Here is a 22,921-nt window from a genome sequence, read left to right as displayed (position 1 = left end):
TCTTTACTATGGGTGAACAGTTTTCCCTCCAGTTACTGGTTATCTGGATTTCTCCCAGAACCATGTTGGGCCCGATCTGCTTCCACAAGTTTCTGGTATAACCAACTGAATACCTATGGGATAGGGGGAGGGTCAAGTACAGGGTATGATAGGGAGCCGGGAGGAAGGGAAGGGGGTCCAGGCTTACTTCCCAACTTGCCCACCTCTGTATTGCCCAGGGCCAAATTCCCTTGGTCTTCCTGCCCTTCGTCTTCCAGGATCATCTTTGTCTCGGACCAATCCTTCTCTGGGATAAAACTTTTTTTCTCCAGCACCTTCCTTTTCATCTGACCTGCACAGACTCTATCCAGAAAGCCAAGGTCAGTCCTAGACCTTGGTCATCTCTCAGGCAGCCGCAGACCAATGGAGTAGACAAGCGCGACCACAGCCCACTTTTAACTGAACACCGCTGTCACAGTGTGACGCCAAGTCGATACCGAAAAGCTAACATTGTCACTTTGCGCTGGTATTGCAACCAACAGTGACAGTAAAGTTGAAAATTAAATGTCTAGGGTCAGTTAAAATTTAACTCTTAAGCTGCCTCTGGACCACCTGACTGAGAATAAGCTATTGCCCAATCCACTCCGAACAGGGACTTAGTAGCCAAAGATGTTAAGTATTGAGGAAAAGGAAGAGATTGTTATCCCCTGACCTTTTGCTTTTTAAATTTTTGTATATTTTACTCTCTAGAATCCACAGGTCTGATCTGGGGAAAATAAGCTGACTCAGTCTAAGATGGGTTTATTTGGGGAGCTAAAAGATCCAGAAAAAAACTCATGGCCTACCTCTGAATAAAGAATCCCCTAAAGGCAAAATAGAGTTGTTACACAATCAACTGAACATAAACCACGGCCAGGAGACATGATCATTTATACACAAACTGCTCAAATATACTGAGCACACAAGAAAGGGATACAAACAAAAGTAAATTCTTCAGCTGAACTCTGAAGCACCATCCACACCCGAGTTTTCAGCTAGAACCCTGGGCCATGTCCTGCTAACAACTCAAAGAAAAGCAGTTCTGCGCACATAATACACTAACCAACTCCTCCAACACTGGTGCCTTTCAGAACTGGTTGTGTAAACAGTACTCCCTGTATACAGAAGAGTATTAATATAGAGAAAACATGGTGCATTATAGCAGGCCTGTCTATTCTATGATACTGGTTGTAGTTATAAAATTTCAAAATAAAAAATGTAAAAGTTTATCAATGAGTTTTGGCCACAAGACTAAAAAGTCACTCTGTGATGAGTGCATAAAGCTTCAATAAATTTATGGCGTCACTTGGGGCAAGGAGAAAAAAGCTCTCCAATCCATCATGCAATCGTAAAACTTCAAACCTCCCACCTGATGCTTCCATCTGGCTCTTTAAAATATCTGAACTATTATTACCTTTTTTGCAGAGGCAGATATTAGCTAAGCGGCCTTATGAAAGGCACTGGAAAAGGAAGTAAGCCATTGTCAAAAACTGGCCATGATCATGCAAAACCCAACAGGCTGAGTGAGGTGTTCAAAACCCCTTTGTCCCTCGAGGTGAGGCACTGACCTCGGATTCACTTTCTAGTTTGGTTGCCCTGGAAACCTGATGAAGGTGGATGGCCAGCTGTGGGATGGGCGGGCCTGCTTCCGGCAGGTGTCCCGGGAGGTACCCTGCGCCTGGTCTGGGAGGGCTGCGACTGCACATCAACACCTGCTGGGAGTCACAGCTCAGGGTCCCTGAGTGCAGTGGGCCTATCGTTCCTGGGCCCTGACCCTGGCTGTTACAAGGCAGAGTGCTCTCTGATGGCTTCTAAGCCAGGGCGGCTCCTGTGGCCACCTGTGGGGACATTAGAATTGTGCCTAAAGCTGCCCCCTGGCATGGTGCCCACGGTGTCCTGCCTGTCCTGTGTCCTTCAGAGCAAACTGGTGTCAGACGTGGCCTATCCGGGTCTTGCGAGTTTAACGTGTAGTCGAACTCAACACCAGCTGTGGTGAGTGCTGCACACGCTCTCAGCAGAGTCTTCAGAACCAACCAAGAACAACCTTTCAGAAATGGTTCAACACCCTTAAAGGTATCATGAGGTTTAGGGCAGAGAATAGCAAACACACAAAGAAAGGAGAGTATGCATTCATTAAGGGGTTGAACTTAATGAATTATTAGGTGTTTCTAAATAAGAGCAAGGCACCATGGTACAGAGGGAAGGAAATTCACCCAGGAACCAGATCTGGGTTTCCCTCTGGCTACGCAGCTGTGGCGGTCAGCGTCTACAGGGGCAGCAAGGATGATCAACTGTGCTTCCCATCATCCCCTGCTGTTGCTACTGACCAAACCACTCTCAGTTAACCCCAGAAAATAAAAGGCTATAATCTTTGACTCCATAATTCCATTTTTGGTAATCTAATCCCAGGAAAAATCCTAAATAAAAGAAAAATCCTTCTGTAAAAATGCAAACTGCTGAGTTATTTCCTACTTACAGAAAAAAATTTTAAAACAACCAATTGTCTGTGAATCACAGTTTACTAGAGTTTACCTAATAGAATACTATGAAACCAGTAAAATAATGTTAATTTAAAAGCAGTATATAATAAGCAAATTCCATAATAAGTAAAGAAAGTAGGATAAAAATTATACAGACAAAATTATTTCAATTATGTTTTTAAAAAACCTATGCATAGAAAAAGAAATGGAAGCCACAGAATCATTAGGGCGGACTGCAAGTGGAACTTAAATGTCTTTTTTTTCCTATTCTCTAAACTTTCTCAAATGAACACGTTTACGGTGGAAAAATAGTTACATTTCAGTCGCATTTCCAACACGTTTGTTACTCAGTATCACTTTCTGTAGTCAATCTTGTGCTCATTATCTTTTCGGGTTTACTATCCTAATATTAAGCTTGAAAATATCATGTCAAATCAGGATGGTTATGTTATTCTGAAAATGTAGACTGTTATAAGAGAAACTTTCTAGCAAAGGCAAGATTTAAATATCTTTTATTTAATTAACAGAGCCTAATACTGTTTCTGACACATACTGGGCACTTATGTATATTTGTTGAATAATTAACTTAATTTCTGCTCTGTAATTCACATCTCTAAAGAGCTGTTTCCTCATATTGCCTGGAATACCTAAAAATTCGTATTTAGATTTTCACGGACTTAAAGTAAGACAAAATTAAGATCTTCTGAGCAAATCATTCCTATCCTAATATTAACAGGGACATTTTATACCAATATACTTACCATAATAAAGTTTGGGAAAAAGTAGCACTTAAAATATATCAAGACGTTTACAAACCTCAAATTCTAAAATATGGGAATTTAAAATTATGAAAGAAAAATTGACAAGGAACTTTGCTATCTTTCAGATTTAACTTCTCAATTGTTTATCTATATTCCTTCCAAAGGGATCTTACGTTGTTTCTACAAACATAAGAGGTTCTTGGGACACGGCTAGTTATGGTGTAAGTAAATAAACTTTACGAGTATGTGAAAAGACCCATGTTAATTTTAGAAAGTATAACATAAAAAAAGGTACTGTGCCACAGTTTTAACTTCACTGTTTTAATATCATGAAATACAAGTACAAAACATTGTACAAGTATACTCTTTACTACATGGAGATGGAATAATACATTTGTGTTTTTACCAGAATCTGTATCACCCAGTACTAGCCACTGTACCAGTGGCTTTCCATAGGGATCTTCTAACACTCTTACGAAGTATTATCATGAATAAAAAAGCTCACAACTCCTTTAAACCATCACAGATTTATATTTATCTTAATATTCCTGTTCAGCTGCTTTGGGGAACTGTTAAGAAGTACAAAATCGCCTCAGGCAAGAGTTTTCAGTGCGTAATTTTGTTATTTCATGTATGGCCAAGATCTCCTTTATGTTAGCATTGCAAAGGCTCCGTGCACTTATATCGGGTTAGAAAGCGTTGTCTCAGTAGCCCTCTTACTGTTTAGGAGTGCAAATTACCACTTCCTGAAAAGTACAGGATATTATCATAGTTATTGGCTAAGCAGTAATTCATGAAATTGCATTTACATAGGACAAATAACAGCAATAGAGGACCATAAAGCCCCACGTGTGCTAAAGAAAAACAATTTTTCAAATATTCCAACTGTTTTTCCTACCTCTAAACTGGTTTAACCACATCACAAGTGAGAGTAACACCAGCCAATAAAGAAAAAGTAAAATGTGCTAAACTGTCCAAAACTTCAGCTTCTATAGCATATCTCACAGTTTTCAGCCATTTCAGCTAAGACTTTTCTTATAACAAACAAACAAACAAACAAACAAACAAAATGATGAAAGCAGCATTTACTTTGTTGGAAATGCAAAAAATAAAAATAAAAATACTGCAAATTTCATAAAATATTTGAAACTAATTTTGTTTTTATAAATAAATAAAGTGGTGTTTATCTTTTTTTAAAATTTTAGTCATTCTTGCTGTTAAAAATTATTTAAAGTTATGTCAACTTTTAAGGATAAACTTCGGGGTATTTAAAATAACATGTTTGGAAAATTGAACCACATTTTTAATTGCCAGCATTATGCTTTGTTCTTGGTAGGATCATCTTTGTTTCTTCTTTTTACATCCCAATTATAAACCCTGGCCATATCTGCAAGATTTGTCAAAGAAAATGCAAATGCAATTCTAAAGATAACATTCAACGACTAAGTATTCATTCACACACTGAATCAAAGACAGAAATCACACACAAAAAATACTAGTGACTACAGCAAGGTGTAGTATCATCTGCCAAAAAAGGGAACAAAATTACACCAAAATCAAGTCAAGGCCTCAAATCAATAATTGTTTAGCATATCTAGTCAACTATGGTATTATATTTAACAAATATGTGCTTGACACTGTCAACAGTTTTATAGAGAGCCCCTCATCCATGATATTTCAAAGGTAGTTCAAAGCATACACTGACATGTAATGTTTAAATTATTACAATTATCAATCATTTTATCTCTTACCCTCTGTTTGGCTAACAGGACATTCACTCAATTTATTAAGCACCTACATCTTTTCCTTTCCACAAACACCACCCTGCGTAGGCCTTCACATTATCGATTATTTGTTTCATGGATCATGCCTTTGGGGGTACATCCAAAATGCCACCATTGTACTAAAGGTCATCTGGATTTTCTCCAATGTTATCTTCTGGGAATGTTATAGTTTTTTTTTTTTGTCTGAATGAAGTCTCCACATTACCAGTCACGTGCCAACTCCTGCTCTAGGCCTCAAACAGGCCTGCCTGCCCTCACCAACCACTCAACACCTGTCATGTGCTACGTGCTGTGGAGGAGAGAGAGAAAGTGGAGCTCCTACACTTGAAGAGCTCCCAGTCTGGCATGAAAAAGAATAAATCACTACATGCAACGTGCACCGGGAGCACAGAGGAAAATGTCCAGAAATGTTCTGCTGCTTGAGCCGACATATGAAAGATAAAAGAGAGGAACCCAGGTAAACAGGGGGAAATCAGTGTAGATAGGAGGAACCAAGTGTGGACAAAGGACACAGCACATTTGGGGGCCGAGAGAAACCGATCGGGGTTATTTGGAACTTGGGTGCACTGGGAGAGGGCGCCCACGTGCGCACCTTGCATGTGACAAAGAGCACTGAAGCATTATAACCAGAGGAATAAAAACAAGTGTGACTCAGTGAATTCGTGGTGGAGACAGTGTAAAGGACAGATGTGAGGAAACCAGACTAGAAAACTACTGAGTCTAGCTTCTAGAAGGCCAAAATGAGAGTAACAGCAGTGGACAGAGAGGTTTACAAGGGAAAGCTGACAAGAATCTGGTGATTAGTCGGCTTCTGGTGATGAAAGAGAGAGGAGCGAAGGTCGACTCCCACGGTTCTGTGCTGGGTGACTGTGCGGGGCCGACGACTAGGCGACTAGGCGACAGGAGCGAGCGGCTGGGTCAACATGCGAGCCCTCCCCCTCGAGCAGAATACCTGCCGCTGCCTGTTCTCTCTGCCTTAAATACAGTCTCAGTCCTATCTTCTCAAAGCCTGCTCTGAACTAATTCCAGCCCACACCTATCTTTCCCTAACTTTAAACTGCCTTGGTGTTGAGTACATGAAGTGAACTTACTTATATTTTGCTGTGAGACGATCATTCAGCAGGTTCACATGTGCAGTTGTAACAGAGCAAGACTTCGCCACTCTTCTTGTTTTGCACTGATCCTCTCACCAGCCCATGCCCCATACAGCTGAGTACAGTTGCAGGAACACAGGAGACCCTTAATAAATACACTACTTGACTAGCTATGAAGATGTCTTGAGAAAATATTTGAAAGAAAAATACTCATTTGCTAAATCGACTTTGCTGTTTCCACACTTTCACACTTCAAATTCAGATTAGTCTATCTATAAAGTTATTAAATATTAGTTCCAAGTATGTCATTTACTACTCTCATAAAATCTGCAACTTAACATCAGTCTAAGAATGAGGACATTCTTTTCATTAAAGCAATGCACGTTAGAACATTGAAAGCATCTTTCTCCTTTCCCCCCTTTGCCTTTTTTTAGGAAAGGATACTGACTTCTGTGGTAGTAAATTGATCTCGAAGAAAGTCGAGGTCTTCCTCAAGAGAATCAAGATTCTTTGTGGCAGTCGATAAATTCTTTTCCAACAACGCCTGAGCTTCATCAATATCATATTCAAGCATTACATTCGCCTGAAGACAGAAAAGCATGACAATGTCCGAACACTGACCCAGTGCTTTACAGGTTAGAGCAGGGGTTGGCAAACTACAGCCCTTGGGCCAAATCCGGCCGGCCGCCTTTTGTCCTAAGTTTTATTGAAACCCAGCCATTTCTTTATTCACTTAGACTTGCATGCTACAGTGGCAAAGCTAAGTACTACTTGTGACAGAGACCGTGTGGTCTGCAGAACCAAAAATATTTACTCTCTGGCCTTTAACAGAACATTTACTGACCCCTGGTTTAGAGAATATATTCACATACATTTTATCATTTACTCGTCATAACAACCGTGGTGAGGCAAGTTACCTTCTCTACAGTTAAGAAAACAGAGGCTCCAAGAGGTCAGGTTACCTACGCTTTCGGGGATACTACATAAATGGAAGAATTACCATAAGAACCAGTACCTTTAGTTACCAAATCCTATCTTTCTACTAGCTCTACTGTGACACCAAATAGTATTACATTCAGATCAACTGAAATAGTTGTTTCTGAGCTTAAGATACCAAAAGTTTTCAAAAACATATGTATTATCTACATTTGATCCATTGAGAGAAACAGCTGGCTTTTACTGCCCCCTTCCTACCTCCAGAGTAAATGCTGACACAGGGGGAACCATACTCCTAGCACCTGACTTACCACCGGGCATTTCCTGAACCACTTTCCTTATCTGACAAATGGAATTTAAAAATTACTCAAAGGATTGTTGGAAGAATTAAATGAGACAACATGAAAGTGCTTAGCACAAAGTAGGTGCTACATTCTTATTGACTGAATATGCCAATCCATGATAATTAGAAAACTGTATAAAAACTCAGATTGGACTAAAAATATTCAGTGCAGAGTAAATCCCTCTCTAAACCCAGACCCACAATCTCATTTCTCAATGACTGATGCTTCTTATTACTTTTTCTTTTCCAGAAAATTTCTATACTTTGCTTACTTTTAACAAGAGAAAATCGAATACATTTAAAAACACTTCATTCATGTCAAAAAACATCAATCATTCATTCAGGAAGTACCCTGTGCCAAGTATATCTCCTTAGTTGATTCACCCCTAAATACTGCCTGATCAGCCTCTCTATTTGACGGTCTAATAGTCACCTCAAGACTGACATGCCCAAAACACAACTCCAAGTCACCCTGCAAACCTGTTAGTCCTTTGCCTGCGATATGAGTTACAAATATTTTTCCTGTTGATTGTCTTTTGACTTTGCTCATGGTTTCTGAGTTTTGAGGCCTGAAAAACCATCCTTATTTCAGGGCTCCAAATAAGTTATCTGTGACTTGGCCTACAATTTTGATGGTGTCAGTATTTCATCACACATTTCAAATGTGATCCACTTGGAATTCACCCTCGTGTAAGGTGGGCTCCAGCCGTAATTCTCTCTCTCTCTCTCTCTCTCTCTCTCTCTCTCTCTCTCTCTGTCTCTCTCGCTCCCTGTTGTCCCAGTCTAGTTTATGAAATCATCTTACCCCCACTTGCTGATTAAATGTGCGCCAAGGGAAAAAGAAACAAAGGACAACAACCCCTAGGATCTGGGCTACTGGGTGGGTAGCTGTTCCATTTACAGAACTAAAACTAAACAAGTATGGGAGTTATGCTTGTAGAAATAAATGTACAAACTCTGAAAAGATTACAGCTAACAGAAATCAGGAGGAGGAACTAAGGGACAGAGAAGTGAGTTTCCATGTACGAATCTGCCTATCTTTCATGGCACGAGACTGCCTCTCAGGGATGACTCTACAGGATAGCAAGCGGAAATCCTCCCAGTTGGGAGAGCTGAGAGCAGTCGTGACTGGCTGCTTTGTATGGGAACTTGCCTGAGGTAACAAGACCTAGGGATAGCTAGCTGGACAGTCAGGAATGGCTTGGCTGGTCGATCATGGGACTGAGAGGAGTAAAATACGAAAAAATCACAGAGAAGGTCTGTGAAATCATCAAAATTGAAATATATGATTCTTAAAAATGGGTTCTAACCTCAAGGTTTTTGTAATAATCCTTGCCCCCTCAAATTTAGAGATCTTTCTAGAACTAACAAACTCTGATGATGAAGAAACATCTCTCTAAGGTTCAACAGCACCTTCTGTTACATTTAAGAGCTAAAGCATTAGCTGGAGGGCAAGCAGGGCTCTGGTCCGTTTTGTTTTGATTGGGAGGGACTCGAGCGTGTTTCCGCGGCAATCTTCTTCACACCCCGATCCCCCTGAATGCCACCCCTTCGTTCCTTCCACAGCTTCAACAATAACGCTCTACAAATGTCGGCCAAGGAAGCTGTGGCTATTACATTTACTTACCCCCAACCACAGACACACTTTATCAGTAGGAGGAACTGAAGCTTTGCAATACAGGTTATCTGCCAGTAAGAACCTGGTCTCCAGTGAATTGGTGGACTCCTTCAAAAACAATGACAGTACTGTAAACAGTCCATTTTCACACCAAGGTTATAAGGAAGAGATCACAGAGCTGAACCTAAGCCATTTAAAACAGTCCTATCACGCAGACTAAGTAGAGTGGTAAAGAAAGGAATGCTGGAGCCAGACGGATGGGCAGGGAGGCTTGTGCGTTCTGGCTCAGCTCTGAAGGCTGTGGCAAGCAGAGTTCTCACACACTCACACCCCCCCCACACACACCCCAGTGCCTGGCACAGAGTAAGCACTAGACAAGCGCTATCTATTATTACTTCATCAGTGCTTCATGCTCAACAACCAGTTTTCTGAAGCCTCTTATTAAGTTCATGACATAAAAAACATACTAGAAATGTAGTTATTCTACCAGTCAAGTAATAAATCATATATACATACACATACACATAATATTTTAAATACAATATACTTATGACATTTAACTTTTACAGCCTGCTCATGTAACAAATATTGGATGAGGACGTGGAAGAGTCCCAAATCCAGTTCTGCCAGTAACTAGCTATGTAACAGTGGTCAAGTGTAACCTCTTTGCAAATGTTGCCTCAGCTGTGAAATGAGAACCTGAAACGTCATTTCTAAAATTCTTTGCAGCTCTATAAGTACTGGACTCACTCCTTATTCGCAGAGAGAACAATAACAATAACAACAACAAAAACTGTTAGATGCTGCTACCTCAAAATGACGCTTCCTTTTTGTACTTAAAATAATTTCAAATTGCATTTAAGTTCTGCAGATACTACATATAAGTAAAATACCCCAAGAAGTGTGGGTCCTAGAATTAAACCTGACTTTTGGCGGAAAGCCACATGTCTGTCTGTGACGTCAGTACACGTGCTCAGGACTGGTTCAAATACCAGTGACCAAGGAGTCAAGGAACATATGTCTCTGCTGAAGTATCCTGGTTTGCTCATGTTTACAAAGAAAAATGCACTTACTTTTTTCTTCTGCATGTACTTTAGAATTTCTAAAGTCTGCTTAATTTCAGGAATCTGACCTTTTAGCCTGTGAATAAGAAAAAGGTTAACTTAGTATTTGGCACCAGGACACAGTCTTACTAGCTTTGCATTTTCTACTGATATGTTTTGAGGACAATTTATAAATATGAACTATTTAAGATACTTTATCTGTAAGATATTTAATAAATTTTGTTTCTTAAAATATTTAAGATATTTCAGACATATTTATTAAAATACTTAGATATAATAGCAAATATTTACGGAATGACTACTGTGCACAGAGTCCTGTTCTATACGTCAAACCCCCCATCATTAGTTAACATTTCTAGAGAACATCATATTCCACAGAGGTGATTCAGAGGTTCTAAATTTAATTAGAATTGCATTTTAAATACTCATTTTTAAAATAACATGCATTCAAATACTATATTCAAAATTGAAAACCACCAACTCCCTCAGTCACAGGCAGCTCAGCGCCAGCACGTGCAGGGGCAGCTTCTCAGGCCTGCGCTTCCCACACTGTGAAAGCGCTTGAATGCCTCACACACCACAGTAAGATCCGGCACAACTTTGCGATTCTTTTAAGCTTTGGGTAATTTTTCTTTAACTTTTATGTTGAAAAATACTTTCTTTTCAAGATAGGTAACAACTGTTCTTAAAATTATAAATGGACCACTGTTTGAACACAAGAAACTTAAGAAAACAATGGACATGATGAGACTGATCAGACTCAACAGGTAAGTTCTATTATAGCTACTAGAAACCCAACTAGCCTGGAAAAACTGGACATCCACACATAAAACACATGAATCTAGACACAGACGCTACACATTTCACAGAACTTAAGTTCACATGAATCACATACCTAAAGGTACAATGCAAAACTATAAAGCTCCTAGAAGATAACACAGGAGAAAACCTAAATGACCCTGGGTATGGTGATGACTTTTTAGATACAACACCAAAGGCACAATCCATGAAAGAAATAATTGATATGCTGGACTTTATTAAAATTAACAACTTCCACTCTGCACAAGACCCTGTCAAGAGAACAAAAAGACAAGCCACAGACTGTGGGAAAATATTTATTTGCAAAAGACACATTTGATAACGGACTGGTATCCAAAATACCCAAAGAACTCTCGAAGCTCAACAATAAGAAAATGAACAATTGGATTAAAAAAATGGACCAAAGCCTTTAACAGATACCCTACCAAAGATATACACATGGCAAATAAGCATACGAAAAGATGCTCCACATCATATGTTATCAGAGGATTGCAAATTAAAACGAGATACCGCTACACACCTACTACAATGGCCAAATCTGTCCAATGGCCGTGCCGCAGAGTGTAAACCCCGCCCACCAGGAGGGACTTGAATTACTCCTGTTCCCACACACATTAATGGCCAAAGGAACTGATAACCCTGAGGGAATATGAGCTGATGGGGAAAAAAATGGTAATCTGATAAACTCAACTACAAAATAAAATAAAGACGATAAACTCGACAACCTGTACCAGATGAAACAAAATCAAATTCTACAAGATTATACAGTGAGTATTTTAAAATACTTCAAAGAGAAAAGACAGGATATTGGTAACATGAAGAAGAAACAAGTAGCTGTAAGAAGAACCAACCAAAAATACTAGGTATAAAAAGTGTAATGGTTGAAATAAGGAACTCACAGATATCCATTTAATTGCCAAAAGACAAATTACCGAAATAGCAGAAGAGAGGAAATAATAAAGAGACAGGGAAGGCAGAATTAGAAGAGTCAACATCCATATTAACAGGAATCCCAGAAGGAGAGAAGGAGAAAAATTAACAGATGACAGAAAAAATGAAAAAATGATAATCACAAAATTTCCAGTTAGAGAAAGATAAAGCGCATATAATTCATGTGTTAAAGAGTTCACCACAAGAGAATGAAATACTAAATAACTTTTTTTATATACCTACCAATAATTACTTTACGTATTTTTTAAATAGATCTTTATTGGAGTATAATTGCTTCACAATACCATGTCAGTTTCTGCTGTATAACAAAGTGAATCAGCCATATGCATACACATGTCCCCATATCCCGTCCCTCTTGAGCCTCGCTCCCACCCTCCCTATCCCACCCCTCTAGGTCATGGCCAAGCACCAAGCCGATTTCCCTGTGCTATGCTGCTGCTTCTTATACAGCTGAAGGTAAAGTTAAACGACAGGCTGCAACAAAAGATTTACAACACCTGTAAAGAAAAGGTTAGTATCCAAACTACACAGCCATCTGCTGCAAAACAACTCAGTCAAGCACAGAAACAGTTTTTGTTGCACAGCTGGTATCACAGAGGTGAGGGAACTTTCAGAAAAAATAAAAGGGAATAAAACTGGAAAAGGCTTTGAGTTGAGCAGTGAGGACTAGAGAAAAGCAGGCATCTCAAGGCAGGTGACAATACCAGCTGTAGACCTGAGCCTGGGCCCCCGACGCTCAGCTCAATGGGGGAGCTCATATATTAAGTGCAAGAACTTGGAACAGGGCTCAAGCAGTCCAAGGCTGATGAAGACCCACAGCTCCTGCAAAAGCAAAATCCTCTATAGATAAAAGCAATCCACACAGGTATCCATGGTTACAGGAAGCTGACATATAGTTAGTTCAGGAAGAATTTAAGAAAGATATCTTCACAAAGACAAATTATAGTCAGATAAAACAAAAGAGATGACAATCTTGAAAGTATCCAAAAAGAAAAATTAGTTTATCTAAAAAGATTTAAAATAATAACCATATGTTGTTTACATGGAACACCCTTAAATATAAATAATAAATAAGTTGAAACAAAAGGGATTGGAAAAGAGACACCAGGAAAATGTTAGCCACCACTCCTGGGTATATATCTGGAAAAAACTATAATTCGAAAAGATACATGCACCCCACTGTTCATTGTAGCACTATTTACAATAGCCAAGACATGGAAGCAACCTAAATGTCCATCAACAGATGAATCGATAAAGAAGACGCGTTACATGTATACAATGGAATATTAGCCATAAAAAAGAACGAAATAATGCCATTTGCAGCAACATGGATGGACCTAGAGATTGTCATACTGAGCGAAGTAACTCAGAGAAAGACAAATATCATATGATATTGCTTATATGTGGAATCTAAAAAAAAATGGTACAAATGAACTTATTTAGAAAACAGAAATAGAGTCACAGATGTAGAAAACAAACTTATGGTTACCAGAGGGGGAAGGGGGGAGGGATAAATTGGGAGATTGGGATTGACATATATACACTACTATACATAAAATAGATAACTAATAAGAACCTACTGTACAGCACAGGGAACTCTACTCAATACTCTGTAATGACCTATATGGGAAAAGAATCTAAAAAAGAATGGATATATGTATGTGTATAACTGACTCACTTTACTGTACACCTGAAACTAGCACATTGTAAATCGACTATACTCTAATAAATTTTTTTTTTAAATATTAGCCAAAAGAAAGCCAGAGTAGCTCTAAGTGTCCAACAAAACTGACTAAAACAATAAGCATTATTTTACATAGGGTTAAATTCACCAAGAAGACTTTGTAATTCTCAAATTGCATGCACCTAATAGAATAGACTAAAAAGCTTTAAAAAAAAAAGGATAGAAATTGTTTCAGGTTAAGCTGGCAGCAGACTAGCATTTGCACCTCTAACTGTTCACGTAGCAGAGAGCTGCTGAGGTGATAGGAGCTACAGGGCTATTCCTGCAAGGGAACAAAGTGACAGGTGAGCTGATTTCCTGCAGCCACTTTTTACCAAAGAGTACATGAAGGGACATTTCTCTTTATGGAAATATGCCAGCTTATTAATAAATAAAAAAATAAATAACAATTAGAACATCATCATTTTGCAACTCATAATTAATGGATCCAGGAATTCAGTATCATTCTAAGAAACAACTAGATACTATCTGCCTCTTAATGGAGAAACAATACACAAACCTATGAAACAATGTTGCCAAAAAAGAAAAAAAACAAAGAAACGAAAGAGAAGAAAACCCTGACTATGAACAAGACTGCGTATACAACTATCAACTTATAATAAATAGAAAGGGCAAAGAAACATGCTTGAAAATCCCACAATTGCTTTGAAATTTAGCAACATACTTCTGAATAACCCATAGATTATGAATCTAAATGTGAAAGATAAAACAATAAAGCTTTGAGAATAAAACATTAAGAGAATATCTTCATGAACTTGGGATATTTCTTAAATACGACACAAAAAGCACGAACCATTAAGGAAAAATTCTTAAATCAAACTACATTAAAAATAAAGGGTGATGACTCAAACAGTATATCCACAGTGCTTCCATTTAAAAAAAGAAATCGGAAGCCTACCATATACCACACATAAAAATAAACTTCCGATGGATTAAGAAGTTAGATATGAAAATGAAAAATTTTAAGACTTTTAGAAGAACACTTAGGAGTATGTCTTTTTGAACATGGAATACAAAATAGGATTTCTTAAACAATACACAAAAAGCACTAACTACTAAGAGAACTTCTGACTTAAAACATTTAAATTAAGAACTACTCATCAAAAGAAATCATAAGGGGAAAAAAAAGACAAATTACAAAAGCAAGAAAAATTTCTCACATATAACCTAAAAGGACTGGTATCCAATATACAAAGAATTCCTACAAATAAAAAAAGACAACCAACCCATTGTTAAATGAATAAAACTCTTCAAAAAAGTTTTCCACATTTGCTGTCTCCATCATTCTTCTTTGAACCACTGGGCCAACACTGTTCCCATCCAGAACACCAATGACTTCCACTTTGCTAAGTCCAAGTCCATTCTCAGTCCTTATCGCACTTGGGTGAGCCATCCGCAGCATTTGACACAGGTGATCATTCCCTCCTCCATGATACATTTTCTTAGCTAGGCTTCCAGAACCCCATGATCTCCCAGTTTTTCTGACCTCACTTAAAGCTTCTTTTCAGTCTTTTTTGCTGGTGTTCCCTCTTCTCCCTAACTTCTTACTGTTGCAATGTCCAGATCTTTGATCTTCTCTTCACTTGATGCACTCTCTTGGTGATGGACCTCATTCAGTCCCCTGGCTTTAAATGACTCCCAAATTTTTATCTCCAGCCCAGATCGCTCCCAAAAGTCACATTTATATATTTAACTGTCTACCTAACACCTCCACCTGGATGTCCAAAAGGCATCTCAAATGTGTCCAGAATTGAATTCCTCCTGATCTTCCCCCAAACCTGCTCCGCCCACAGTCTTCTCAGATGGTGGTAACTCTCCCTTCCAGTTGCTCAGACCTGGGAGCCATCCCACATGCCTCCACAGTACTAGAGTTGCCAAGGTAACTTTGACACACGGATTCCCTCCGCTTCCCCAAGGCTTGGTCCTGCGGTCCATTTTCTTCTCTATCTGTAACTTCCGTGCAAATGACCTCAAAGCCAATGGCTTTATGCTTCTTTTTGAAATTAAAATAAACTTTTATTATAAAAGCAGTAAATGTACATTGTAGAAAATTAAGAATACAGGTAAGCAAAATAAGAAAAATGCCATTTCCCACCACCCAAAGATTACCACTGTTAATATAACATTAGTGTCAATTCTTCCAGGTATTTCTGTGCACACACACATTTTTTCCCCAAATAAGAAGAGATAATGTTCATAGTGTTTTCTATCCTTTTTCCTATTAACACCCCTCATCTGTCCATGTTGATGACTTTTCATATCATCTAACACCTAGCCCTATTCAAATTTCCTCAGTTGTCACCAAAATCAAATGAGAAAATATATCTAAAAACAAACTTCTGGTTTGTTTTTTGTTGTTTTCTTTTTTTTTGGTTGCGCCGCGTGGCTTGTGGGATCTTAGTTCCCTGACCAGGGATTGAACCTGCACCCTCGGCAGTGAAAGCGCGGAGTCCTAACCACTGGACCACCAGGGAATTCTCATCTAAAAACAAACTTTTGTATTTTTGCGTAAGTGGTACCCTCACGCCCAGACTACCCTTCCTCACTGGAGCCTGCCTCCAAACTCATAACCAGGCTTCAAAATTCTACATGGCCATCTGCTTCTCTTGGAAGTTTCCCCTGAATCCCTCTGTCCCCCTTCAGATCACCCGTTCCCCTATGCTAACTCATTACTGTGCACCATAACACCTTGACTGCTATACTCTGTGTACTTATTTAAATATCTATCATGCCCCTAGACCATAACCCTGTTGAAAGCAGATACTGGACCTTATTTCACCCAAAACAGTATCTGGCACCTATTAGGAATTCCATAAACATTCAACTGACAGAAGAATGCTGTCACATGTGTATAGCAGGTATCTATAGGTATTTATTACTGTGAATTGATTTCATAAGCTACTATGAACATACAGGGGAATAAAGGATCGAGAGCAAGAATACTTCTTCCCTATCACTTATGAAGTCTTGGCAAAGTCACAACTTCTGTGGGTTTCTCATCTCATCGGCAAAATGAAAAGAATGAACTAGACATTTAAGATGTTACGATTCTAGATGCTCTGGAATAAGGACTTCAATATTCATTCTATTACGTTTTCAAAAGCATCTTTAGACTGACAATACCAAAGTGATGGTGAGAATGAAGAACAACTGGAACTCCCATACATTGCTGGTGGCAGTGTAATATGCTAAAGCCACCTAGGAGGACTTCTGGCAGTTTCTTATAAAATTAAACATACACTTACCATACAAGTCAGCAATTCTACCCCTTGGATAATTACCCAGGAGAAATGAAAACATATGTCCACCCAAAGACCTAAAACCAAATGGGGAAACAGACCATATGTCCATCGACAAGCAAATAGATAAAAACAGACAAAAACTGTGGTACATCCACATACAATGGAAAATGACTCAGCACTAAAAAGAAACTAATTTACTGATACACACAACACCATGGATGACGCTCAAAAAGCATTATACTAAGTGTAATAAGCCTGACGTAAAACAGTAGTTACTACATGCTTCCATTTATATGGAGTTCAAGAAGAGACAAAACTAATTTATGGTGAAAATAATCAGAACAGTGGTTGTCCCTGGGAGTGCGCAGGGTTGGGCGGAAAGGGGCAGGAGGAAACTTCCTGAGGTAACAGAAATGTTCCATATATTGATCTGGGCAATGGTTACAGAAGTGGATACATTTATCAAAACTCATCAAACTGAACATTCAACACATAGACATTTTATGTGTATGCAAATTATGTCTCGATCTTCTAAAAGTTTAAGCTATACAATATTAATTTTAAAAACTTAGAAATTTTGCACTTACCTCCTTTTCTTTTGAGCAAGGTTGAGCTCCATAAACTTATACTTCTGGTACTGTTCATCCAGCTTCTTCAGTACTGTATCTGCAGTCTCATTCCCAGGCTGTTTCATGAAGGAATCTACATCTTCCTTTAATATCAAAAAGAATACATTACAAATTTTAGAATTCATACCTCTGATTTTTGACTGCTTTAGCTTTATTTTTAAACATAAAAAGAGCTTGTGTTTCTTTTTCTCCAAAGGCTTGTTTTTAACTAAAAAAGTAGTTATAAAAAGTTAGAGACCATTTCAGACAGTGCACATACATTATGTAGCTAATTTATTATTCTTCCACCTTCCTCTTTTTATTTATATATAGGGAAAGAAAGATGACCTTGTCTGCTTTATACATCCGCCATGCAGCACTAGCAATAAACATGAAAATTACCAACAGTCAAGTACATTGCCTACTCATGTGCCCTAGCCACAAAACGATTCAACAGGCTGTGTGCCAAAATCATAGGTTTTATTACCGAAATTTTTAACTCAACAAGTTCTGCCACAGATATCATGCTAAATATGCTCATTAGGATCCCAAAACAAGTCACAGCTGCTTCCTTGAGTATCAAGTGGTTGAAATAAAGTAAGCCTAAAAGGCAAACTTAACAATCTTTTGTAACAGGAATAAATAAGCAAAAGAAAAGCAATAAAACTGAACTGCATTTTTTTTAATGTATACTGCACATGCTGGTCCTTGAAGAAAAGCTAGTTAATTAGTTAAGGATCAGGAACTAAGTGAAACTATATGGAAACTTTAAGGAGATTCTGTAACAGCCTTCTAGTAGTTTAAAGAACTTTAGTCCTTCATTGCAACTAAGTTAAATTCAATTATCTCACAGTTTCTGGGATCTCTACATCATTATTCTTATCCATGCTTACTAGCTATAAGGGAGTATTTCAGCAGAAGCAAGGCAAGAAGAAAAAAGAAGAGAAACACAGCAAAGGAGTGAACTATGAAGCAATCAAGCTAGAGACTGTGAAAGAAATTGAAAAGGTGAGGCTGAGGCAATGGCTGAGTTCTGCATGGAGATGAAATGCATGCAGTTAAAATGCAGATAAATGCATTTTGGAGATAAAATGGAGATAGCATCTTCCTAGAATGCTCACTGTAGGATGAGAAATGTCAAAGTTTTTAGCACATGTTATTAGAAGCTTAGACTCTAGCAAGGAGAATTAACTACAGCAGCATAGGTTTGTGGTTAAGAGACAGGGGCTGCCTGGTTTGAATGCTGGCTTCATCACATACTAGATGACCTTGGGGAAGTTATTTAACCTTTCTCTTTGGCTCAATTTCCTCATCTGTAAAAAGAAAAAAAGGACCTTTTCCTCACAGGGGATTAAATGAGTTAGCACGTGTAAAGTACTTACAAGAGTACACAACAGCTAGTAAGTGTTCAACATTAGATATGTATAAGTGAACAGATAAAGGTGCCAAGAATTCCATCTTGGGGTGGTGGTCAGGAAAAACTACAGGGAGGTCATATCTGAACTAGATGTTGAGAGATGGAGAGGTCAACAAATGGACAAGGCGGGAAAGGGACAATTAAAGAAGAGAAAGAAAACAAATTACTGCATCAACGGGAATGGGGAAAAGGCAAGGTGTGACTTTTAACCACTATCATCACAGAAACTAATATATATTAAGCATCTACTTGCAATACTGAAAGCACAGTCTCTGTTTCTCGGGGCAACTCTAACTACCGTTACTCCTATTTCAGTTAAAGAAACGGAGGCTCAGATTGTAAAACAATATGCTCAAGATTAAGCAGCAACTGGGAAGTAGAGGCATGATTCAAACCTTGTTCTATTTAGAAACCACTGTTCTTTCTATAATACCATGCTATTCCGATTAGTTTAGGAACATACAAATATTTATGTAAATTTGGATTATTTATTATATCATATTGATAGAAATGTTAAGGTCTAGAAAAGATAACTTGTGACATTTTAGGGAAAATGCATTTTAAGATAACAGCTTATAAAGCCCTTTGATAAAGTTTATCCTCCTGAATTAGATTTCTGAAGCCATCTCTGGCTGAGCACCATGGGTGTGGTATTTTAAGGCACTATGGAAATTCAATCAACACTTAGTTATGAGCTTATACTGTGTCAGGTACTGTGCTAGCGGCAGGAGAAATGACAGGGGGCAAGATAATGACCTAACTTCCCTCCCAGTGGCAGAGCATGGCATAGAAGTAGAGCTCTGCAGCCCCACAGATTGCCCAAGTTCAAAGCCTGGGGAACTCACTTACACCCTGTGTGACTTGGAGCAAGTTACTCAAGGGCTCTGTGCCTCTGTTTCAACATGTACAAAATGAGAATAACAGTATCTGCCTCTTACAGTTTTGTAAAAGCATTAGGAAAGTGCCCGGTATTCAACAAATTTTCTCTCTTGTTGACAGTTACCTGGGAGATGAGTGGAAAGAAATAAATGGCACGGCTCAGGGAGAAAAAACAAAATAACTGAAGAAAATAGTACAAAACCGAATCAGCAAATGCAAATATGCACAGAATGTATATAAAAGTGGTGTAAATAAAAGAATAAATAAAAGAAATGGGTCTTTTGAAGGCTGGAAGATACCATGAACAAAAAGGTAGAGACAAGGCAATATAGGTACAAACCAAAAGGTTGAGAAATTTCCATTAAGATTTTATAGTAGTTCAGGCAGAACTGAGTGGAGAAAGATGGGCGATACTGGCCTGGAAGGCCACTCAGGTTTTCTCTCATTATTCAAATAATATCCAAATACTATTTCGAGAACAGCCTTACGGGGGGACAGGATTGAAAGCACTACTTGTTTCCCTCTGTTTGGCCTTGGGTTGGTCTCCCTGCTCTGTGAAGCCTCCAACATCGCATTCCCTGCTTCCTCTCTCAACTGCACACGATTTATTCTCTAAGTCGTTAAGACCGTTTAGCTAAAAGCAAATGTGCTTACACAGCGGCTTCACTTAGACACCTTCTGGTGACCGCCCGTGGCCGACTGGCTAAAGCCGCAGGGGCCCAGCGGGCCACACAAGGCCTGCAAGGTCTCCCCGGTCCGACGCTCCCCTCCGCCTTCTTCCGAGGCAACTGGCCACCGCAGCCCTTCAACACACTAGGTGCCATTTCCTATGTTCACACCTGAGCTCCTCTGCCTGCTCACTGTACCCCGTCACCATCTGCGCATCGGCCTCCCCGGCATCTAGGCTGACTCTCAAGCTTCTCACCGCCTCCGTTTTTCCGGGAAGTAGGGTCGAAATCCCGCGTCGGGGATGGGCTGGTGGCGGGGGGAGGCGGTCCCTGAGAGCGGCCCCGCTCCCGCTCCTGCTCCTGAGTCCTTCGCCCCGCGCCCCCCCATCTTCTGGGGCCTTCTTGGACCGCGCGCCCCCCGGCGGGTCCTGACACAGCTCAGTCGGTCCTGGCACGGAGCGGGGAGAGCGGACGGAGCGCTCTCTCCGCGGTCCTTTAGCTCAATTCCTTCCCCCAACAACCGAGGCCGGGCTGGGGGCCAAGAAGGAAGGGGTAGCTCACAGCGTAGCGTCAAGATACCGAGCACCAGCGTGTCTCTTACCACGAAAACGGCCTCAGGAATCCCCAGGTGGAGCCGCCGCCCGTTCCCTCCGGCCACTTCTCCCAAACCACAATCTTCCTTACCGGCCGCCATCTTGGGGAAGCAAGCGCGCGACTAACGGCCTGTCGAGCTGCCTGCAGCCGGGGGCCTGTGATTGGCTCGCTCACAACGGCAGGCCCGCCCCTCGCTTGTGAGTCTGCGCATTCATTGGCTCATAGGAAGTAGCCGCCCCTTACCCGTCGGACGAGTCCCCCAACCTCTGGGTTCTAGTTGGTTGCGCGCAGGTGATTGACAAGCGTGGAAGGACTGCCGAGGCGAAGCTGGCTCTGCTGGGAGGACCAATACCTAGTCCTGGGAAAAGGGATTCCGGGGGTTTTGTGGGTGGGCTGGCTGGAGGACCCTGACAATCGGGGACCAAGCCGGAACGGAGCCCACTACCACCCCAGAACACGCGGCACTCTCCAGAGTAGCCTTCGAAGCGACCCGATCCCTTCTCGGATTCAAGCAAATCGGGATCTAGACGCCACCACAGGGCCTGGGTCTCGGTGTCTCTCTGGGCCCACCATATTCACGAGCTTCCTGGCCCTTGAAGGGGACTTGTTTTGTGCCTGCTTCCGGGTGGACCCAGTGGCTTCATCCTAATAAACACTCCGCCCATTTTGTCACAATTTACCGAAAGCCACCTTTGATCAGACTCTCAGCACCCCAGCTCAAACGTTTTCAAAACTTCACAGTGTGCATAGAAAATCCTAAGAACTCTTCCAATGCTTCTAGGCCCAACGCATTCCCCAAGATCATCCACCACTGCAACCCTTTGAAAGCAAGTAATTATTCTTCTATCTGTTTTCTGACATCTAACCACCGTGTTTGTTCCTGCGTTTGCCTGCACTGTAGTGCTTCACAGTACACCGGTGCTTCATCCACTCACACAAAGCCTACCATGAGACAGGCCCTGTCTGAATAAAGGATAAATGTCAGTTTCCTTACTTAGTGGGGACACATATATAATAATAGTGATTAACATTTAATAAAAACGAACTATGTGCAAATCACTGAGTCATGTTCTTTAAACCCCACAGCTCAGTGTCCCTAATATCACCCCTAGTTTGCAGACAAGTAAAGGGACTTAAAATGAACGATTGGTAAGATAATAGAATCAATGTTATAACCGTGACATACGGGGTAGGAAAGGAGCACAGGTGAAGACACTACGTAAGTCATTTTAAAATGAGAATTACAACACGTACCAACAAGGCTGTTGTAAAGATTAAATGAGATTATGTATGTAGAATACCTAATAAGTACTTGCCACACAGTAGGGCTAAAGCAATGAGGAAACTAGGCGAGGCTGAAGAAGTGCGAAGAGGGAGCGGATGAAACTGCAAAAGTGGGAGAGAGGGGTGGGGCAAAAGGACTGGGGAGCGGGAGGGTCTGGAAAACTTGGGAGATGACAGGGCCTGAGGAATGAGGAGGGAGGTGGGGCCAGAGGTTGGGTAATGAGGAGGGGCTGAAGGAATGCGGAAGGTGGGTGGGACAGAGGACTGAGCTACAGGACGGGTGCCAGGAGAGGGGAGTACTAGAGAAGAGGCTGGAGCTGGAAGAGTGAAACAGTTGGGCGGACCTGTAGAACTGGAGAGATGTGAGGACCCAGGGGACTAGAGAGAAGGTAGGGGGTTGGAGGACTGGGGAGAGGGGCGGGGCAGAGGAATGTGGGCGGGGCTTTGAACTGGACTGAGTGGTGAAGGACTGGCTCCAACGGAGGGTTTAGAGGACTGGAAAGAGGGCTGGACTAGAGGAAGCGGGGGTTGCGAGCTGTAGAACTGTCAGTAGGACTAGAGGGTGCCAGGGCTGAGGCCTTGGAATACACGCGGTGGATGACAGGGGGAGCCTCTAT

The 22,921-nt window shown here is 40.5% G+C and overlaps 1 protein-coding gene across 4 annotated transcripts; it reads right to left on the bottom strand.

Annotated features, from left to right (window-relative positions):
* Positions 1-3,564: 3,564 nt before the first annotated feature.
* VBP1 (VHL binding protein 1) lies at positions 3,565-21,156 on the bottom strand. Of its 4 annotated transcripts, none has more exons than XM_059911247.1 (6): positions 21,028-21,156; positions 17,442-17,566; positions 10,108-10,174; positions 9,044-9,142; positions 6,582-6,720; positions 3,565-4,646 (listed from the first exon to the last, which is right to left on the bottom strand). In XM_059911247.1, the coding sequence occupies exons 1-6, from the start codon at positions 21,118-21,120 to the stop codon at positions 4,576-4,578; spliced, it is 594 nt and encodes a 197-aa protein (XP_059767230.1). In that variant the 5' UTR covers positions 21,121-21,156; the 3' UTR covers positions 3,565-4,575. The 4 variants fall into 4 exon arrangements, with proteins under 4 accessions (XP_059767230.1, XP_059767233.1, XP_059767234.1 ...); XM_059911250.1 differs by having other exon boundaries at positions 17,442-17,562; positions 21,028-21,117; XM_059911251.1 differs by lacking the exon at positions 21,028-21,156 and adding an exon at positions 20,598-20,618.
* Between the last annotated feature and the right edge of the window lie 1,765 nt (positions 21,157-22,921).

This window comes from Balaenoptera ricei, chromosome X, assembly GCF_028023285.1.
Source record: "Balaenoptera ricei isolate mBalRic1 chromosome X, mBalRic1.hap2, whole genome shotgun sequence".
Classification (NCBI taxonomy): Eukaryota; Metazoa; Chordata; class Mammalia; order Artiodactyla; family Balaenopteridae; genus Balaenoptera; species Balaenoptera ricei.
This window is presented reverse-complemented; position numbering and strand designations above follow the sequence as displayed.

Coding starts and splice junctions, on each gene's coding strand:
- VBP1 (XM_059911247.1), bottom strand. CDS start 21,120: ATGGCGGCCGGTAAGGAAGATTGTGGTTTGGGAGAAGTGGCCGGAGGG. Junction 17,567..21,027: donor TTCCTGAGGCCGTTTTCGTG/GTAAGAGACACG, acceptor TTGATATTAAAG/GAAGATGTAGATTCCTTCAT. Junction 9,143..10,107: donor AGTACATGCAGAAGAAAAAA/GTAAGTGCATTT, acceptor TTGTTTTTGAAG/GAGTCCACCAATTCACTGGA.